The sequence below is a fragment of the Cavia porcellus genome, unplaced genomic scaffold (genome assembly GCF_034190915.1).
Source record: "Cavia porcellus strain 051 isolate PalLab524CR breed Dunkin Hartley unplaced genomic scaffold, mCavPor4.1 scaffold_8, whole genome shotgun sequence".
Classification (NCBI taxonomy): Eukaryota; Metazoa; Chordata; class Mammalia; order Rodentia; family Caviidae; genus Cavia; species Cavia porcellus.
In genome coordinates this window covers 48962526-48982727 of record NW_026947491.1, presented here as the reverse complement: position 1 = coordinate 48982727, position 20202 = coordinate 48962526, and the positions used below count along the sequence as shown (strand labels likewise).

Genomic DNA, 20202 nt, shown 5'->3' with positions numbered 1-20202 from the left:
GAAGAGAGGGGTATCACTTACTAAAAGATATTCCAAGGGAAAAAAATCATTTTTATTTAGATGAGGCACTTTGAACATATGTGTGTGTGGTGTGTGTATGTGCATGTGTACATGGGGAGCAGGGAGATGGTGCAGGATAATAAATACTGTGAGGATGTAGGAACACTCCCTTGAGCTGGCAGGAAGGTGTGGCAGCAACGTACAGAGCCTAGGGAGTGCAGTCCAGGGATGGGCAGGTGAGTTCAAGGCTGGCTTGCAAGCTGAGGATGTCTTTCTCAGCCCAAGAAACCAAAGAAATTGGAAGAGCGAGGGGGTGGGCCCATGAGCATGGGCATCTGGTTCTTGTGGGTGATCTTAATCTGGAAGGGAAGGGAACACATTTAGAGGCAGAACCCAGTACCTAGGGCTGGGACATCAGGGGATTTGGGGGCTTCTGGGGGTTATTAGTTAGGGAGTCAAGAAACTGTAGGTATTAGTTAGGATCCATAGAACCTAAGAGTTTAGCTTTTAGCAGGCATAGGTGATACTCACTGTACAGGGTGACTGCATCCACGGTTCCCCATCAATTTGCATGGGAAGGGTTTTTGTGGTGCTATGGGAAGGCAAGGAAGATTGCTGAAGATTTCCTTACCAGTTGAATACCAGAACTCTGCTTCTCAAGTTTTTGTTTGAGACAGGCTCTCACTATGTAGTTCAGGCTGGCCTTGAACCTGTGGTGATTCTCTCCCTCACCTTCCCCAGGGCTTGGATTAAAGGCATGTGCCACCATGCCCAGCTCAGTGTGGTTTTGAGGCCCTTTGTCACTCAGGAAGATCTCCCAATAAAGCCCTGCTTCACTATTCCCATGACCCTCTGCGCTTCCGGGCTTTCTCACAGCACCCTGGGTTACAGTTGTCCTTACTGGATGGTGATCTCGGAGCACTTGGCCAGTCGACGTCCAGCACTCTTGAGCCTGGTATAGATCTGGCCCATCTCAATTGCACCTTCCAGCCCTACTACTTCCAGGCGTTTGTCACTTAGGTCTGGGGAGAGAAGTAGGAATATAGATTTTGCAGAAGCAGGGTTCTCCTAGAGGGAGCCACACTTTTCCCTTAGTCCTGCCCATCCTCTCACCTGGCACACAAGTTTTCAGGATGTCAGGGTCAGTGATGACTTTAGCTGTAGAGCCTAAGGCCTGGTTGATCCCACAGGTATCCCCATGGGGCCTTTTGGCATCACCCCAGAGGTTGGAGCCACCATGCATGCTAGGGATGTTCAGCACTGCGATGCCTTCTAGGGACAGGTTACTCAGATCCAGCGGTTTCCCACAGATCTGAGGGGATGGGGGCACAGGCCCAGTTGGGGAGAGCACAGATTCTCACCTCATGGCATAATCATGGATGTGACTGATCCCTCTATCAGGTGACAAAACTGGGAAGGCCAGCATTTGGAGGTTGGAAGAAAAGGAAGGAAAAAGGGACTAGTGTATCTTGAGAACTTAGAAAGTCGGGGCTGGATAGCTGGTAAATCAAAGAAATCCTGGCTCAGAAACATGGAAAGTTCCCAAAGATGTCTGTAAAGGGAGTAATTTAGATACAAGAAACTGCAAAGGATGTAGGGTTGGGTCTCATCACACGCACCTCAACTGTCAATGACTCTTCCAGCTTTTTGCATGTTGAGAAGATGGATTCAGATGTGGCAAATTCAAAGTACCAGAGCTTGTTCTTCATTCTGTTAGCCCCCAAGGCAGGGCCCAGTAGGGAGGGGACACATCACACAGTGCTGATGGGCAGCATAAGTGATATCAATGTCCCAACCCCAAGGAGAATAAAGGTGCTATAGTTAGGGGTTTCCTCAAGATGTCACTGCCAAGTCTAAGCATTCCAAGTCAGCCTTGAATACAAACCTGGTCCCTGACACTGTGTATGCCCATACCCTCTCTTTCCCTCACCTGCTGTTGAATTTCTCAGGATATTTCTCTCGCATGATGTGGAATCGGTGTGCAATAGAAGCATCCTAGAGAATTAAGGGCATGTGGTATCAGAGGCCCGGCCTCTCCCTATACAGAGCACTGTCCCCCTTGCCCCACCCGTCTGGATGCAGCATGTCTCAGGTTCTTTTTTGCAACTCACACCATGGTACAACTCTCCATTTCCCCACCCCACTGCTCTCTTATCCTCTCTCTTCCTTTTCTTTTCTTTCTTTCTTTTTTTTTTTTTTTGTGCTGGGGCTCAAACTCACGACCTAATGTTTGCCAAGCAAACACTGCAAACATTTACGTGGCTGAGCTAAAACCCTGGCCCTCTGTTCCCTTTCTGTCCTTTTCCAGGCTATGCTTAACCCCTACTCCCTCCCTTCCTGCTGTGTTCACTGACCACACCGATGGAGAAGTAATTATTGATGATTTGAAAGGGAACTGGATCACTCTTTTCTTCACTTTGTTGGGGTATCACTTCCACGGACCATCGATCTATATGTACCACCTTACTCATCTCTAAATCCTTGAGAATCTTTGCCAAATTCTGTCCCTCATACCCTAGGGGAGAAAGAAAAGATACAATGCCATATGTTAACACAGAGCTCTGAGTCTCAGACAGCCTCCTCAGCCTCAGCTTCACAGATCCTCAAAGACCTCCTGCTGTGGTTCTGCAAGCCCTCTCAGCCCTTGTCCGTGAGTGGGAAGGGAAGGACTGAAGGCTCTCATGGGCCCATGTAAAGGTCAGCCTCTTGCTGACTTTCTTCCACATTATTATGGAAGACAAACACTTTCCATGTGTGTGCATATGTACAAATGACTCCAAAGTTCATTGGGAAGGTTAGAAAGAATAGCCAATGGGGCTGGAGATTTAGCTCAGTGGCATAAGCACCTGCCTTGTAAGCGCATGGTCGTGTTTGATCCCTGGTACCGGTAAAAAAAAGAATAGCCAAGAAAATGCTGAAAAAAAGACAATGACAAATTGGGAGAATCTCTCTCATCCCCTGCTTGCTTTCTTGTCCCATTCCAACAGACAGAACACAGAATAAAGTGTGCCACTGGTATAGTGAATAGAAAAGTGTGTCCCAAGTAGACTCTAATATACCTGGAAATTTACTGTGTGATAGCATTTCAAGTAAACTGGGAAAAGATTTGTCAATAAATAATGCTAATGGAGAAGTTACTTCTTTTTTTTTCAAACTCACAACCTTGAGTGTTTGCCAGGAAGGAACTTAGGCCACTGAGCTAAATCCCTAGCTGAGAAATTACTTCTTACACCAAAGTGAATTCAACTTGGATCTAAGAATTTAAAAAAAAACAACTGGATCATACAAGAAAACATGAGCACTTATATGTTCTCTGAAGATAAAGGCCTTTCTAAAGCATAACAGCAAACTAGGAGCCAAAAAAGATGAAAAATGCTATTATATTAAAACTTAGGATGGGTTGGGTAGAGCTGAGTAGTATAGCACAGTGCTTTATTTTACTGTACTGTTTTTATAGAACTGGAAAATGAACGGTGGACCTCGCACTGAGCTACATGCCAAAGCCTTCCATTTTTCATTTTATTATCATTGAACATATCTGTGTATGTGTGTGTGTAGTACTAGGGATTGAAGCCAGGAAGAACTGAGCTACATTTCCAGTCCCCCACAATGAACTTACTTTGTTTTAAATTCTGAGACAGTATCATAAGTTGTTCAGGCTAGCTTCAAACTTATAACTACCTACCTCGATGTCTAAATTAGCTGGGATTACAGGTATAGCACACTATGTTGGCTTAAAAGTTAAAACTTCTGTATGGTTAAATAAACAAACACCTGCATAAAAGAACGAAAAGAGAAAGAGAAGGAAAGAAAAATATAAACAGAGGATAAGCACATATAGCAGATTAACTTTCCCAACATTCAAAAAGTTCATGAGTGATAGTGTTCACATGACCTGTAATCCCAGCTACTGAGGCAGAAAGATCATAAATTTGAGGCCAGTCTGGGCAATTTAATGAGGCTGTTTGAAACAAAGAGAGAAAAAGAGAAGAGGGAACGGGGCTGGGGGTTTAGCTCAGCGGCATAAGCACCTGCCTTCCAAGTGTGTGGTAATGAGTTCGACCCCCGGTACCGCTAAAAAAAGAAGAGGACAAAAAAAAAAAAAAAAAAAAAAAAGAGAGAGGAGGGAAGTTGAAGGGGAGGAGAAGAGCAGAAGAAATGATAAAGATACAGTATAGTACATACTTAGAGGGCAAGGAAGATAGCTTAGGGTAGAGTGCTTACCTAGTATGTATAAGGCCCTAGGTTTATTAACAATATAAAATTTAAAAATAACTTTATTAGACTTAATAAAAAGATGGGCAAAGGATCCAGGCTTGGTGGTGCAAGCCTGTAATACCAGCACTTAGGAGGCTGAGGCAAGAGGATCAGTGAGAGTTTCAGGCCAGCCTGGGCTTTCCAAAGTTCAAGGCCAGCATGAAGTACAAAGCAAGATCTTGTCAAAAAAAAGGAGGCAGGCAAATAGTACAAATAAATTATAGAAGAAATACAAATGACCAATATGCACATGAAAGATGTTCAGTATTAACTACTGGTCATTAAGAATTTTAAATGGTTAATTTTTTGTGCCTATCAAATTAGCAACCTCTAAGATGATTGAGAAAGCCAATAGTTAAATAGTTTATGAATAAACTGGCACTTTCATTTGCTATTAGTTGGGATATAATTAATAACATTCTTGGAAGGCAAGTGACTAAAAAATATTACCAAATTTTGGTGTTAGTGATGTAACTCAGTGTTAAAGTGTTTACCTAACATGGAAAATAACATTTTCTAAAAAAAAAAAAAAAATTTTTTTTCAGTACTGAAGATTGAATGGAGGGCCTTGCACATACTTGCTCTACTACTGAGCTACACTGCCAATCTTTTTAAATTTTTATGTTGAGGTCTCACTTGGTTGCCCAGCTGGCTTCAAACTTATGTCTTCCTACCTTAGCCTCCGAAGTAGCTGAGATTACAAATGTGCACCATTTGTCTGGCTTCAAAACATACTTTTGGATACAGCAATTTTAAGAACTTCTGCAGAAACTAACATATATGTATAGAGCTGGATGTTTGCTGAAATATCCTTTGAAATAGCAAAAATTGGAAACAATCTAAATGACCATCAGTAGAGAAAGATCAGGCATTGCAGCTGCCGCCCGGAGGAGCAGGAGTTGGGGAACAAGTGGAACTTGCCACTCCACCAAGCTGGGATCAGAGACTCTGGGGCCTAATCAGGTAATTGGGGCTCAATTCTGAACATCTGCAACAGCCCTGGGGAAAAAGGGATGTGCTGATAAACTGGGTTGATGTAGGGAAAGAAAAATAAAATAGGCGAAAGTCATTAAAAACATGTCAAATCCAAATCACAAATTACCATGCAGGTATTGAATATAAAGTGAAATCCATCAATCTGTACGAACTGAAAATTCTTCAAGACATAGTACTCAGTGAAAACCAAAGTCCAAAAGAAGTTCTAGATCAGTCTGCCTAGTATGATTTCATTTATTTGTTAGAATTTCAAATGTGTAACTGGATGTGGTAGCATGCACCAATACCCAGCATTCTAGGCAGGAGAGTTACAAATTTGAGCTCGGCCTGGGTAATGTAGCAACTCAGTAAGACCCTACTTCAAATGAAAAGGAGGTGTAAATAAATGTAGCTCAGTGCAAAGGCTCTGTGTTCAACTCCAGTACAGGAGGAAAAAAATGTATGTAGGTTCACATGCATGTGTATGTTTGCATATGCAAACAATTAACATGAGTGAACGTAAGAAACAGTGGTTCTGTCTCAGGATTTGTTGCAGACGGGAAAAGGAGATCAGTATATGAAGACACATAGAGAGAATTTTTTTTTTTTTTTTTTTTTGGTCTTTTTTGAGACAGGGTCTCACTATGGAGTTCAGGCTGGCCTTAAACTCACTTTGTAGCTTAGGCTGGTCTCTAACTTGCAACGATCCTTCTGCCTCAGCCTCCTGAGTACTGAGATTACAGGCAGGTGCCACCATGCGCAGCTCGAGAGGTTTTTTATATTGGTCTTGTTATGTTGCCCAGGCTGGTTTCAAATTCATGATCTCCCTGCCTTTGCCTCCTGAGTGCTGGGATTACAGGTGTGGGCCACCACTGTGGCTCTCTACCCCAACCTCATGGTTCTGGGGTTGAACTCAGGGCTTCACATCACCCTCCCATTTTTGAGGTTATATCTTGCTAAATTGCTTAATTGCTCAGGCTAGTTTCAATTCTCCTGCCTCAGCTTCCCAGAGTGCTAGGATTATAGGCGTACACCTAATTTTTTAGCTCCACCTTTATTTTATTTTATTTTATTTTTTGAGATAAAGTCTCACTATATAGTTCAGACTGGTCTTGAATTCCCTATGGAGCCTAGTTTGGTTTGGAACTCAAGGTGATCTTCTTGCCTCAGTTTCCTGAATGCTGGGATTATGTGTTACCACATCCAGCTAAAACTTTTTATATTGAGACCAGAATCTCTCTAAATTGCCTATGCTGGCACGGAACTTGCAATTCTCTTGCCTCAGCCTCCTCAATAACTGGAGTTATAAGGGTGCACTAATGCATCTATTTGTTCATATTCTGAACCAGCAGGTCCACTTCCAAAAATCTGTCCTGGGGCTAGGGATTTAGCTCAGTGGCACAGAACCTGCCTGGCAAGCGTGAGGTCCTCAGTTTGATTCCTGGTAGCCTAAAAAAAAAAATCTGTCCTATTCATAGGTATCTGTGTGCAGATATAGACAAGCAAGGTTGTTAACTAAAAACTAACTGCTACCCAAAAGTCCATCAATAGGTACTGGTTAAATAATTACTCATTCATTCACACAATGGAATGCTATGCAGGTTTTTTTTTTTTTTTTTATGTTTTTCTTTTTTATGGGTACCGGGGATCAAACTCACAACCACACACTTGCAAGGCAGGTGCTTATGCCGCTGAACTAAATCCCCAGCCCCTTGCTATGCAGTTTTGAAAAGAGAGAGAAGGCCAGGCATGGTGACATATGCCTGTAATCCTAACATTTGGAAAGCTGAGACAGGAGGATCACGTGTGTGAGTTCAAAACTAGCCCAAGCCACACAGTGAGTTTAAAGCCAGCCTGGTCTATATAGCAAGACACTGCTCAAAATAAGAAAAGAAAAGCATTGGGTGCAAGCCTGTTGTCTTAACACTTGGGAGGCTGAGGCAGGAGGATGGCCCTGAGTTTAAATCAGCCTGGGTTACATCATGAGATCCTGTCTCAAAAAATAAATAACCCACTGTTTCTTTGAAAAAGAAAAGCCCCCAAAATGTTTAAAATGGTATTTAGCTCAATACAAAGGCCTTAGGTTCAATCCCCAGTATAGGAAAAAAATATTTTTTTTTTGAGACAGGGTCTCACCATGTATCGTAGACTGGATTGGAACTCACTTATGTAGCTCAGGCTGGCCTCAAACTCATGGCAATTCTGCCTCAGCCTCCAAAGTGCTGGGATTACAGGCATGCGCCACCACATCTGGCAAAATTTTGCTTAAGTACATATTGTATGTGTCTAGAAATAAATAAATGGAAGTTAAAAAAAATAACGACATGGAGGAATGGAATCCAAAACTTTAGAGAGTAGATTTCAGGGAACTTTCACTTTCTTGGCTTGTATATCTGAAATTAAAAAAAAATTTAAACCACAAGAATTTATTATTTTTGTAAACAGGGAAGAGTATTTTTTTTTTTTTTTAAGAAAGTCTCCACTGCCTTACATTCCACTGATGGCTCAAGTCCTATAATCTGCCTTTCATCCCACTCTGCTGAAACTTGGCAAAGACTGCTGAGGACTTCTGCCAAAAACAAGTTTAGCTTTAGTTCTCTTTTTAACTTTTTTGTTGTTGCTGAGACCGGGTTTTGCTAGGTAGTCCAGGCTGGCTTTGAATTTACCATGATCCACCTGCCTCAGCCTCCTGAATGCTGGAATTATAGAGGCAAGGGCCACCATGCCTGGCTTCTCATTTTAACTTTTGAAACTCTTCACTTAGTCTGATATATTGTTCTCTTCATTCCAGACGACCCTCTCTGATCATTGTTTTTGTAGTAGGCAGAATAATGGCCTCCACAAAATATACGATTTAGCAAACTCATTGATGCCCTGTCTCAAAATGAAAATAAAAAAGGGCTGGTAATATAGCTCAGCGCAAAGGTCCAGGGTTCAACTCCCACTACTGATGAAAGAAGGAAGACAGGAAGAAGAATCTTACCTGGCAAAAAGACTACAGATATGATTACATTAAGGATCTTGAGTGAGAGATTATCCAGATTTATTTAAATAAACATGTACATAGGTTCTTATAAATGAAAGACAAGGCCAGATATGGTAGGTAGTACATGCCTTCCTGGCACTTGAGAGGCAGATGAAGGAGGATCAGGGCAAGTTTGAGGCCAGCCTGGGCTACATTGGGAGACTCTGTCTCAAAAACTTTAAAATAAAATAAAATAAAATAAAAAAGAGGAAGATAAGAGAGAAGTCTTAGAAAGAGATGAGACAATAGAAAGAGAGGCTGGAATGATAAACATTACTGTTTGACAGGGGCTGGAGGCCAAGGAATGCAGGCAGCCTCTGCAAACAGGAAAAGAAAAGGCAAGAGATTCTCCTACAGTGCCTCTAGAGAAAGACATAGCTCTGCCAATCCCTTGATTTTAGCCCACTGAGTCTTGTTTTGAACTTTTGACCTCCAGAACTGTAAGATAATACATTTGTTTTTGCTTGAGCCACTGTTTGTGTAATTTGTTACAGCAGCATAAGGATAGGTGCTTTTAGTTTATCTATTTATTTATTCTTTTTTTTTCTTGTTTTTTTTTTCTTTCGTTTTTATCGGTACCGGGAATTGAACTCACGACTGCCTGCTTGTAAGGCAGGTGCTTATGCCGCTGAGCTAAATCCCCAGCCCCTATTTATTTATTCTTGACACAGCATCTCACAAGGTAGTCTAGCCTGGCCTCAAACTCATGGTCATCTTCCTGCCTCAGCCTGCTGAGTACTGAAATTATAGGTGTGCATCATCACAACCAGCTGAACGTAGACTTTTTAATACCTCTTCCTCCTGTGTGCTCAGCTCTTAAAGATGGCATTTATCAGGATCTTTATGTCCTTGTCTAACTTACTCTTACCTCTGTCCTTGGGTGATCTTGTTTACTGTCAGGCTGTCAATTTCCACTGGGACCAGATGACTGTCCAACATGTATCTCCAACCATACTTCTCTTTTAAATCCCTGACATCTATTTCTAACTGTCCCCAACATCTCCTTCTCATTGCTCCATTCTCATCTTGGCTCAACACATTACAAAGTGAATCTAGCTTTCTTAAATTAATTTTTTTTTTTTTAATTTTATTTAAGGAGAAAAGAAAAAAAAGCAGGGAAAGGGTACAAGTTATACAGATTTACAGAAAAAAAATGAACAGTAGGAAATCACTAGTTAATGGATTACATATTGTCATCTTAGAAATAATTGTTCAAGTCACAAAATTAAAGCTTGTAAAGTGGACATTCCAACAATGATACTGCAAACAGTTCTGTTCAATGATCCAATAAAACTCAGTGATATCATTTTCTATCTTATACACTTAAATATACATGCAGTTATATAGTGTGGAGCACTTTCTTTTCCTCTCTTTTGTACCATGACTATTACACATTTTGGGTTTCATTGCTCCCACGGTTCTTATTACTTGAATCTAGCTTTCTTTGTTAAAGGTCTTCCTTCTGTATTCCCTATCATAATATTATTACTTTTTTTTTTTTTTTGCATTTTTCCTTTTTATCGGTACCAGGGATCGAACTCACAACTGCCTGGTGCAAGTCAGGCGCTTATGCCGCTGAGCTAAATCCCCAGCCCCATAATATTATAAGTAGTGCTCCTCTTTGCTCAGTCCACAAACCTAAAAATGTCTCACAATTTACTCTACCTTCTCCCCAAAAGCTACAACCTCTCAGCTATCAAATGCTGGCTCTTCTGTTTCATTAACCCACTGCTTCTGTCTTTTTCTATTTTTATTTTTTCTGCTGTCTGTACTTTTGTGGTCATAATTTTTTATGGATAATGGCAACACAGCTAGTTTCTTATCTTGTCTCCTTTCACCAACCCAACCTCCACAGAACTCCTACAATGATATTCCCTTTATTTGCTTCTCCTCAAAGCTTAAGTTTTCCAATTTCAACATAAAATTTTTTCAACATAAATTTTTATCACTACTGTATTTATATGCTTATGGTGATAGTTCAGATTGGGTTAGTAGACAAGTGCTTCAAGAGTCTTATTTGTAGAACACACACAAAGACTCACACAAAACATATGATTTAAAGTCTATAATACTGTATATGGGGCTGGGGATTTAGCTCAGCGGCATAAGTGCCTGCCTGGCAAGCGCAAGGTCCTGAGTTCAATCCCTGGTACCACCAAAAAAAATAAAAAGATACTGTATATGAAAAATTCAGGGGCCAGGGATTTAGCTCAGCAGCGTAAGCACCTGCCTGGCAGGTGCAAGGTTGTGAGTCTGATCCCTGGTATACAAAAAAAAAAATTTAGATGTTATGGACCTGAAACTTAGTCTTTGTTTAAAGTCCTATGTATAAAAGAACATAAAAAGATTTAAATTATAGGCTGGGGATTTAGCTCAGTGGCATAAGCTCCTGCCTGGCAAGCAGGCAGTCGTGAGTTTGATCCCCGGTACTGATAAAAATGAAAAAGACAAAAAAAAATATGAAAAGATTTAAATTATAAGTCAGAAATACTGACACAGGCATACTTGGACATGCCTGTAATCCCAGCACTCTGAAAAACTGAGGCAGGAAGTTTTTAAGTTCTAGTCTAGCCTGGACCATTTAGCAATTTATTGAGATTCTGTCTCCAAATAAAAAATTAACCCAGGCATGGGGAGGCAGAGGCAGGAAAACTGCTGCAAGTTTGAGGCCAGCCTGGACTACATAGCAAGACCTTGTCTCAAAACCAAACCAAGGGCCAGGAATTTAGCTCAGTGGCATAAGTGCCTGCCTGACAAGTGGGAGTCGTGAGTTCGATTCCCAGTTTTGAAGGAAAAAAATAAAGCAGAATAAAACAAAACCCTGAACCACCCCCAGCCCAATATTGGAAAGAAAAAAAAAAGGATAAAGTTATAATATACACCTAGAAATATTTCTTCCTATTTCTTCTTTTACTTACATCAATTGTTTCCCCATGGTTCAGGGTCTATGCACTCGAATGCCTCAGTGGCTTGAAAGGTAAGGCAAACAAGTTGCTACTAGGGAGTCAAGGGGACTGTAGTGAACTGAAGAATACACGCCCGCACCAAGTTCAGTGCAAACCCCAGCTGGGCAACTTGGTGACTTAGCAAGAGCCTGTCTCAAACAAAAAAATAAAAAAAGAGCTGGGATATGGCTCAGTGTAAAGGCCTGGGTTTGTTCCCCAGGACCACCAAAATAAAATAAATAAAATAGTAAAGGAAGGAAGGAAGGAAGGTTACTGTAAGGCAAAGAAATCATTTCTGTGGAATGCCAGCTTGTATTTCTGGCAGGATACAGATAAAGACCTCATAGCATTGCATTTCATAGCCCTCCCTCTACAATCTGTATCTGCTCAACTCAGTCCCCACCAGTCCTCATCTTGTATTCTAGGTCCCAATCATAATTCTGTTTCCCCAATGTGGCACCATGTTGATTTGTAACTCCTGTGCCTTATATCAGTTTCTCTATCTAGGACCCTCTTACTCTTCCAAGGAAACCTCTGGTCCTTAATCTTAAACAGGATTTTTTGAGATGGACTCTGAACCCTACAGCTTTAACCCCCGACATAATTTAAACACAAGCTGCCCTATACTGACCTCTTCATCTACCAGTACCATTCCTGAAATTTTTCCTTTGAAAGGAGTAAGAGATTAGAAATGGGAGTGCAGTGAGGAGACTGTTGCAATAGACTCAGACAGAAATCACGTGTATGGACGAATGAATGAATCATGGAAAAGCTCCTGGTAGCTCCATTATCTGCCTTTGTTCTTTCACAACTTTATCTCCACTTTGTTCTCAGCCTCCCCACTATATTCCTTGATCCCCTGAGCCCTAAGAGTTGTTTGGGGAAATAAATATTTTTGGGCTTATAAGGAAGAGAACTATCATCTTTGACTCTTCCAGGTTCAGAATGTGGTCCCTACCACCTCCAAAGCTCTTTTCTGTTTGCTACTCCATGTTAGTACACACTCATCTGTACCTCTTTTCTCCCACAACCTTCTTTCCACATCGGATACCTACATTCTTCTCTCTGTGTGCCTTTCCCTTCCTACCCACCACCCCCTACTCCCAGGAAAAACAATTTCTAACCACTTACCTCCTCCCCACCTTAGGCAACGAGCCAGATCATTTCCAGTGCCCAGAGGCAGCACAGCAACAGGGGGTACTACAGGTAAGTTGGCTTTGTCTGGGGAGGCAGGCGAATAGACAGATGGAGGGAGGTGGCTGTGGGTACCACTGCCCCCATCCTGCCCAGAGCCTCTCCTTGCACTGACCAATGCTCTCTAGAATCCAGCCCACTGTGCCATCTCCACCACACACCAAAATTCGGCTATCAGGAACATCTCTGAAGAATCTGAGTCTGAGACAAAAGGGGAGAGAGAAGGTAAAGAAGGACAACAGGATCGAGGCTACTTGACTCCTGGACAGGCAGATTAGTTCGTATTTCTCATTACTATGACCCTCTTCCCCTTTGTCAAAAGACTTAAGCTTCAAGTTGGGGGTACAGCTCAGTGGTAGAGTCTTGGATTCAACTCTGATAATAATAATAATGGGTTCGAGTTTCTTTTTGCTTTTCTTTTCTTTTTCTTGTGTCTTTTTGAGGCATGGTCTCAGTATGTGGTTCAGGCTGGCCTTGGGCTCACTTTGTAGCCCAGGCTGGTCTCAAACTTACAGCAATTCCCATGATTCAGCCTCACAACTGCTGGGATTACAGATGTGTGCCACCATGCCCAGCTCATTTCAATTAATGGCAGGAAAAAAAAAAAACAATGGGGGCTGGGGATTTAGCTCAGCGGCATAAGCGCCTGCCTTGTAAGCAGGCAGTCATGAGTTCGATCGCTGGTACCGATAAAAAGGAAAAAGACAAAAAAACAAAAAACAAAAAAACAATGAAGGAGCATTATAATTACTCCTTAGTGGTTAGGAAAAAATAGATATCTTTATCTTTTTAGAGCAAGACAAAGATGGCACAGAGAACTGAGAGGGGACACTTAGGGACCTTACAGAAAGATTGTGAATTTTGATCTCTTTGAAGTCCTGTAAGTCCCTTTTTCCAACATACACTCTTTTCTGCCCTCTCTCAACATACATAGATACACAGACACACAAAAATACTGCACTCTGGCCCCTAACCTATACTTACCCGGGCTCAGGACCATCCGTCAGGAGGTTGAACACCTGCCGAGGGTTTAATATATACTGGAACTTCCAAAGCACCCTGTGGGGTGGGGGGGGAGTTCATAATGGGGTGAAGTGAAAGTGATATTCTATACCCTTATTAACACCTCATCAAGATGCTCTGCCAATATACAGCATTTCCTTCCTCCCTCCTAACTCTGGCCTTCCCACTCCATCTAGGAAGACCTCAGGTTCTCTTCTCACCTCTGCCCTTGTTTCCCACCACTCTTAGGATTGACAAAGACTAGAAGTGGGTGAGTGTTAGGCACAGGTTCAATCTGTAACGGTGGGGGGGAAAGAGAAAGTAAGGATAAACAAACCAGGATTTTTTCAGAAAGTAGTTTTGGAGGCAGGGTTGGCATTCCTCAAGCTGCTTTTAATTCCCTCCACCAGGAAGCAGCTGTGCCCCCCACCCCCTTCCTACTTCAGTCCCTGCTTTGTGGGCACTAGCCCCACACTGGCCACACCAGGAAGCCCAGACCCCTCGGCCCTGTACCCGCAGAGCTTCAGATGTGGACACATTTAAATCATCCATGGATTTCTGGTTTATTTTGATCTGTTTACGCTCCTGTCCAGTAGCCTGGGAAGAGAGCAAAGCAGAGGGAAAGAAAGCTGGATTATGCATGAATTTCCAAAAGGATGGGTCCTTTGAATCCTAAAAGTATAGGCTCTGTCTTCAAAGTGGCATTCTGTGTGTCGCGGTGTGTATGGGAAATCCAAGAGGCTCTCTTGTCCCCTCCCAGCTGCTGCCTGATAGTCTCACCAGGACACTGGGATAGATGGAAGATGGAGGCAGGATGTGTTCACGGAGCAGCCCACAGTCACATTCGGGGCCCATGGTTCGCAGGCAGTCATCATGGATCTGAAAAGACAAGTTGTGCACACCAAGATCAAGCCGGGGACCCTGACACCTCCAAAATTAGGGGTTTAAACTGGACTGAATCCTTTGGGGCAGGGGCAACTACGCAAAGTGCCCAAAAGCATATCCTGGAGAGTAGCTCCTGAACTGACCTCTAGGTGGCACCATACACAATGCAGCCCGGTTAGACTGTGGTAGATCCGGATCTTTTTCTGACAGCGGTCACATCGGCCAGACTCACAGCCTCCTCGGACCCACACATGTGACTGGACCTTGGGGAGAAAGGCAATGCTTTGTCTAGAAGGATCTGAGCAAAGATGGGGGAGGGCAGGGCTTCGGGTGACGGGTCAGGGACCAAGGCCAAAATAGGGGTGGTGATGGGGTGGAGGGTCACTCACACCAATGTCCTTCCGAGACTTGGCATAGGTGCTGACTTCACATGGCATGGCCTTCATGGCGCAGTGGTCATGAACAGTATACTTACAGACTGGGAGGGAGGGAAGAAGGCCAGAGGCTTAGCTGCTGCCCTTCTCCCTAGAATCACTCACTGCATCAGGACAAGTAATCCCTTACAGGCAGGGTGTGGCAGAGAAGTGTTGAGGAGCAAAGCTCAACTCTAAAACCTATGCTTCTTCCCCAGTCATTCTTGTAAAACAACATCAGCCATCCCATGCCTGACCCATGCCACCCATGTGCTGGCAGCAACTGAACAGCATGATGTGAGCAATACTCAGATGTAACAGTAATAATAATAATAAGTTGAATTTTAAAGTATGTGCATCCCCTATGTTAAGCACATTTTTTTTTTTTTTTTTTTGTATCAACTGATTTGGTGGTCACAATTACTTCATTTTCAGTTGCGGAAACTACAGCTTAAAAAAGGTATATACATGAGGTGCTAGGTTTCATCTCCAGCACCATAAAAAGGAGAAAAAAAGGGGCTGGCGATTTAGCTCAGTGGCATAAGCGCCTGCTTGGCAAGCGCAAGGTTGTAAGTTTGATCCCTAGTTCCACAAAAAAAAAAAAAAAAAAAAGGAAAAGGAAAGAATAAAGAAAGTTGGCTTTCTCAAGGTCACATAACTATCAGTGTCAAAGCCAAAATTCAAATCTAGGTTTTTCTAGGTTCAGAAGACCACACTCCTGCAGATAACTGGGCTCCTCTTTCCTCCTATATCCTTACTCCCATCACTCACGGTTACATTTCAGCCCCTGTTTGCCAAGACCAATGCTCAACTCGCACAGGTTGCAGTAGACTGGTCTAGGGAACCTCTTGGGTCTCCACATGTGTTGCCCGTCATCCTTCAGAGTCTGCAAGGCAGAGGATTAGAGAATGCCTAAGGCCTTACAGCACCAACCTCTGGTGCCATACCTTAAGCAAGCAGCATTACCCTCCTCACAGGGTTTGCCACTCACCATTTCCAGTCCCAGCAGGACTAACAATGGCACAGTGGTGGCCCCAGCCCGGACCCACTCAGCTAGAGAGACAGAGCCACTGCCATCATAGTCAATCTCTTTCATCATCTCCTGAAGAATCTGAACAGAGTAGGAAGTGACTTAATATGAGTTGTCCTTCAAATACTTCTCCACTGTCTCTAAAAGACACCCAGCACAGCCATTCCAACCGGGAATCAGATGGCCCATCACATGAGGGGTGAGGCAGTTGCAGAGTCAATGGGGGAGAAGGTGTGATGAGGGACATGGAGGAAGAACTGCCTTACAGGCCTCAGCTCAGACACGTCCCAGTCCAAGTATTCGGCCACTCTCATCATCTGGAGGATGATTTTTTCTACTTCCTGAGGCAAAGAAAATAAGTCAAGCCACCGCTACATCCTCTTCATTATTACTACTCAAACTCTCCTCTAGAAATCCAGGTTCCTGGATTCTGCCCCCCAGACCCACCCTTTCATTTTCAAGTGCCACTGGCAAGTAAATAAATGTGCTTATATATTTGTAAGATGCTCCCTTTCATGTATCTAGTCTTCTGTATTAGGGATCAAGAACTTAAGACTCCCCCCCACCCTTTTGTAAGAAATCCTCTACCACTGAGCCAACACCCCCAGTTCTTTCTCTGCTTCTTAAAATCCTGGAAAAGTAGGGGCTGGGGATTTAGTTCAGCGGCATAAGCACCTGCCTTGCAAGCAGGCAGTCGTGAGTTCAATCCCCAGTACCGATAAACATGAAAAAGACAAAAAAAAAAAAAAAAAAAAAAAAAAATCCTGGAAAAGTTAGGGTAGGAGGGCACAAACAAATGGACACACACTCCCTTGCCCAGCATACAGATCCTACAACTCACCGAGCTATCCAGAATGCCATTTCTGTCCGTGTCATACAGCTTGAAGGTGACTGTGGGGGTATGTTAGGAATACCAGGGTCAATTTTTGAGAGATACTCAAAGAATTCACCCCAGAATTCAGGAAAAACAAAGAGCCATGGAGAAAGGTAGAGCTTTAGACAGAAAAAGGAACAAAAACAGAGGGAAATAGGCATGGATGTCACCAAGAGGAGACAGCACACACTTCCATATCCCGAAAATGTCCCTACATGAGAATGTATAGACAAAGAAACTGGAGTGACTATAAGACATAGCATTAGGTATAAGTAGACTAGGGAAATAGAAGAAATGGGCCTATTATCTAGCCCATCCTTTGTCTGGCCTTGTCATCATTTAGGAATTCCAAAAGAAGGAAGGCTAGAAGCTAAAGGACACCTCTCCCTTTTCATTTCTTCCTCTTTCCCAGTCCAGAATGACAACTTACATTCTAGCTTGTCTTCTGGTCGGCCTCCCTCCAGGAGAGAGAAGTAGCAGGAGACATCACTAAGACACACCACATCTGCCACTGAAAAATACAGGCAGACTGAAGTTAAGGTTCTTTCCACTTTGGCTCTTTTCTTCTCTTTTGTTTATTTCAACTCTTCCCTTTAACTGTCTTCCTGCTGCCTCCTAATCCAGCCTGACCACCCTCTGCCATTCTCTTCTGGACCTGTCTACAACATGTGATGCAATTCACCTCTTATCCCCAAACCCATACTAATTTGACTTTCCTTCCACAGGCCCAGCTCCATCCTACCTGCTTAACTGTACCTTTTAGTATAGTTTCGTTTAAGCACTGACCACTGTGGAAGGACTGAAACAGTGCCAAGCTTAGGCGACTGGGAACATCATCCACTTCCAGATAGAGTTTCAGGAATTGCTCAAATCCCTCGTACCCAATGGCCTGTGATGAGAGTGTGCATTACCCTGAGGAGTCTGCAGGGTAGCAGATAAGGGCTAAAGAGTTGGAAGTAGCAGGGAACAGAGACAGTAAGTATAGAGCTAAGAAGTAATGGGGCAAAGGAACATTTTTGTTTTTGTTTTTAGCCAAATTCTGACTTAAAAGGATCCCCTGTTTTTCCTAAAGCAAGAGCTGTAGTGACCATGTACAATGGGAAGAGAGCAGGCCCAGAATCATCCCTGGAAGATGGGGACTCCAATGGAATAGCAAAAACAAAGATGAGCAGAGTTAGTCAAGGAGAGCACTTCCCAACTGCCACTCACATCTCCTTGGAGATATTTGGCCATCTCGCCATCTTCGAAGAGCTTTAGGACGTCACTGACCTTTTGGGTGGAGTCTAGGTGTGAACAGAGTACGAGAAGGGCATTAATCCAGCTCAGTTGTCCTGGTCTTCTGTCAGAGAGTCCCATTCAGACACCAAGCAGAGAAAAAGATTGGAATGAGATGAAGAAATTCCAAGCAGAAGCATAGAAATAGGTGGTAAAAACATTTCAGATCCTCCCAATTGGTACCACTCCGTTCTCCTCTTCTCCAAGGCCTGGAGTAAGCAGTCAAGGTACAGAGAAGGTGGAAGAGCTGAGACCTCAGGCTTCTCTCCATCTCCTCTGCTTCCTTTCCTGGTCACCTGCCTATCTGAGGAGCAGACTGGCTCAAGGCCACTGGGGAAGCTATAGTGGGGTGGGGTGGGGGCTATAACAAGCAGGAATAGGGATTCTCTTCCCAGAACTGGAGCGCTGGGAGGAAGACTCACATTCCATGTATTTTTGCAGCTGTACAAAGTCTTCGGGGCTTATTAGGCCCCTCTCCTTGGCCATCTTTCTGTTTCTCTTAAGGACAGCCACAAAGACAGCTTGGTAGAAGTACCTCCGGCGGTTGGTCCTCTTCAGGGGATAGGCCTGCAGAAAGATGCCAAGGTCTTGTGTGGAGAAGAGCCAGCTGTCAGCATCTTTTACTTTCTGTCTGCTCCCACTATAATTTCTGTTCTTTCCTTGTCTCTAACTCCTTCCCTCCCTAAATTTCTTCCGCTCCCGGTGGCCCTTTCCTCTGCCTCTCTACTTTCCCTGGTCGCGTCTGTCCTGACTTTCTCTGACTCATCTCTGACTTTCTTTCCTTCATTTCTGAATTCTTTTCCAATTCATCTGGCCAGTCAACTCTCCACCCTCCGCCCCCGCTTTCCCCAGTCTGTATTTGTGATTGCCGCTGGCAGCCTCTGTGTTTTCGCCCTCCCCCGGCAGACTGTGCAGCCTGGAACAGCCCTACTCTCTCTGGCCTTGGCCTCGCTCTTCTGAAGTCGGGGCCCTGGGGTGGTTCTCACGGCGGCAGCTCGCCTCTGACTAGCTAGACTGCCAGGCCACGACCCCATCTCGCTCCGCCTCCAGCCCCCGGGCCCCAGCCCTGCCACCCACTCACTGAACCACCCACGCCCCGCAACGACCTCTAGCGCTTCTGACTCGCGGCACAGAACCAGGCTGGCTGAGTCCCCGGCCCGCCCCACCTGGAGAAAAGGAGAGGGGGAGGGGATGGTGGGAATGGGGGCGATGAGGGGAAGCTCTGGACACAGGAGCAGGGTTAGCAGCATTTAGGGAGCCCCAACTTTTAGCTATTAGACCTAGCAACCAAGGAGGAGCCCTCCTATGGATTCTGGCCAGGAACCAGTCACAGACAGCGACTTGCCTTAATGATTCAAAACAGCCACAACCATACAACAATAATTACCTACTTTAGGTCAGTTCGTACTACAGCACAGTTTGGGAGTCAAACAGAGCTCATGTCAGTCCTGTTGGGTTCCCATTCATAGCTCTAATAGCTTTGGGTGTTAATAAATTATTAGCCCACCACAGTAGTTATTCTAGCTATTCAGGAGACTGAGACAGGAGTCTCAAATTCAAGGCTAGTTTGGGCAACACGTGGAAACCCTGTGCTCAGTGGTAGAACATTTGTCTAGCATGTACAAGGCTCTCCCCATTACTGAAACAAGAAAGAAGAAACAAGTCAAATCCAGTGTGATCCTGTGAAATAAAAATCATTGGTACAGCAGTTCTAAAGATGAAGAAACAAGCTCAGAGAGGCTGAGATTTTCTAAGGCAACCTTTAAGTGGACAAACCAAGGGGAGAACCCAAGGACCACATGGCAGGGTCTCACTCTGTTGTCTTCCTGCCCCATGGTTTTCTAGTCCTTCCTGTTCTTCAAGCATGCCAAGTTTTTCTTACCTTTCAGGACTATAAGACTTAATGCGCTGTCTACCTGGCTCATCCTTTTGTACTGTAGGCAGAGCCAACTTTTTGCCTCAATTGCAATGTTAGTTCCTTCAAAATAATTTTCTCTTTCTTTCTTTCCTTCTTTCTTTTTTTGGGGGGGAAGGTGTTCTTTGAGACCAGGTCTCTTTGCATAGGTTGCCTTAGGTTGCCTTGAACTCATGGTGATTGTCCTGCCTCAGGCTTCCAAGTACTGGGTGTTCCTTCTATCTTAAAGCAGCTTCCCTCCTTTGTACAGTACTCTCCTTTGGTTTTTTTTATAGAATTTATCACAAGTAGAAATTATTTTCCCTGTTTATTTGCTTTTTTCTTTACTGCTTGTCTTCTGCCAAGATGTAAGTACCAAGAAGGCAAGAGTTTGTCAGTCTTGTTCGTCACTGTATCATGGGTACTTAATATA

At 43.7% G+C, this 20202-nt stretch overlaps 1 protein-coding gene across 8 annotated transcripts in view; it reads right to left on the bottom strand.

Moving 5' to 3' along the window:
* Positions 1–30: 30 nt before the first annotated feature.
* Positions 31–20202, bottom strand: part of Dgka (diacylglycerol kinase alpha) — a 24250-nt gene continuing 4078 nt past the window's right edge. For 4 of the 8 annotated variants that reach the window (XM_005006421.4, XM_013159287.3, XM_063254912.1 and 1 more), the window contains exons 2-24: positions 18298–18442; positions 17810–17883; positions 17357–17489; positions 17031–17111; positions 16568–16617; positions 15993–16067; positions 15688–15807; positions 15468–15582; positions 14673–14761; positions 14427–14546; positions 14179–14277; positions 13912–13995; positions 13620–13693; positions 13381–13455; positions 12512–12597; positions 12334–12423; positions 2355–2515; positions 1931–1995; positions 1620–1710; positions 1114–1312; positions 902–1022; positions 532–592; positions 31–359 (exon numbers count right to left, since the gene is read on the bottom strand). In XM_005006421.4, coding sequence (XP_005006478.1) covers positions 276–359; positions 532–592; positions 902–1022; positions 1114–1312; positions 1620–1710; positions 1931–1995; positions 2355–2515; positions 12334–12423; positions 12512–12597; positions 13381–13455; positions 13620–13693; positions 13912–13995; positions 14179–14277; positions 14427–14546; positions 14673–14761; positions 15468–15582; positions 15688–15807; positions 15993–16067; positions 16568–16617; positions 17031–17111; positions 17357–17489; positions 17810–17883; positions 18298–18361 — 2211 coding nt within the window. In that variant the 5' untranslated portion in view covers positions 18362–18442 and the 3' untranslated portion in view covers positions 31–275. Of the gene's footprint in view, positions 360–531; positions 593–901; positions 1023–1113; positions 1411–1619; positions 1711–1930; positions 1996–2354; positions 2516–12333; positions 12424–12511; positions 12598–13380; positions 13456–13619; positions 13694–13911; positions 13996–14178; positions 14278–14426; positions 14547–14672; positions 14762–15467; positions 15583–15687; positions 15808–15992; positions 16068–16567; positions 16618–17030; positions 17112–17356; positions 17490–17809; positions 17887–18297; positions 18443–18806; positions 18963–20202 lie in introns of those variants that run through there. The other 4 variants (XM_013159286.2, XM_063254914.1, XM_023567561.2 and 1 more) reach the window with 4 other exon arrangements.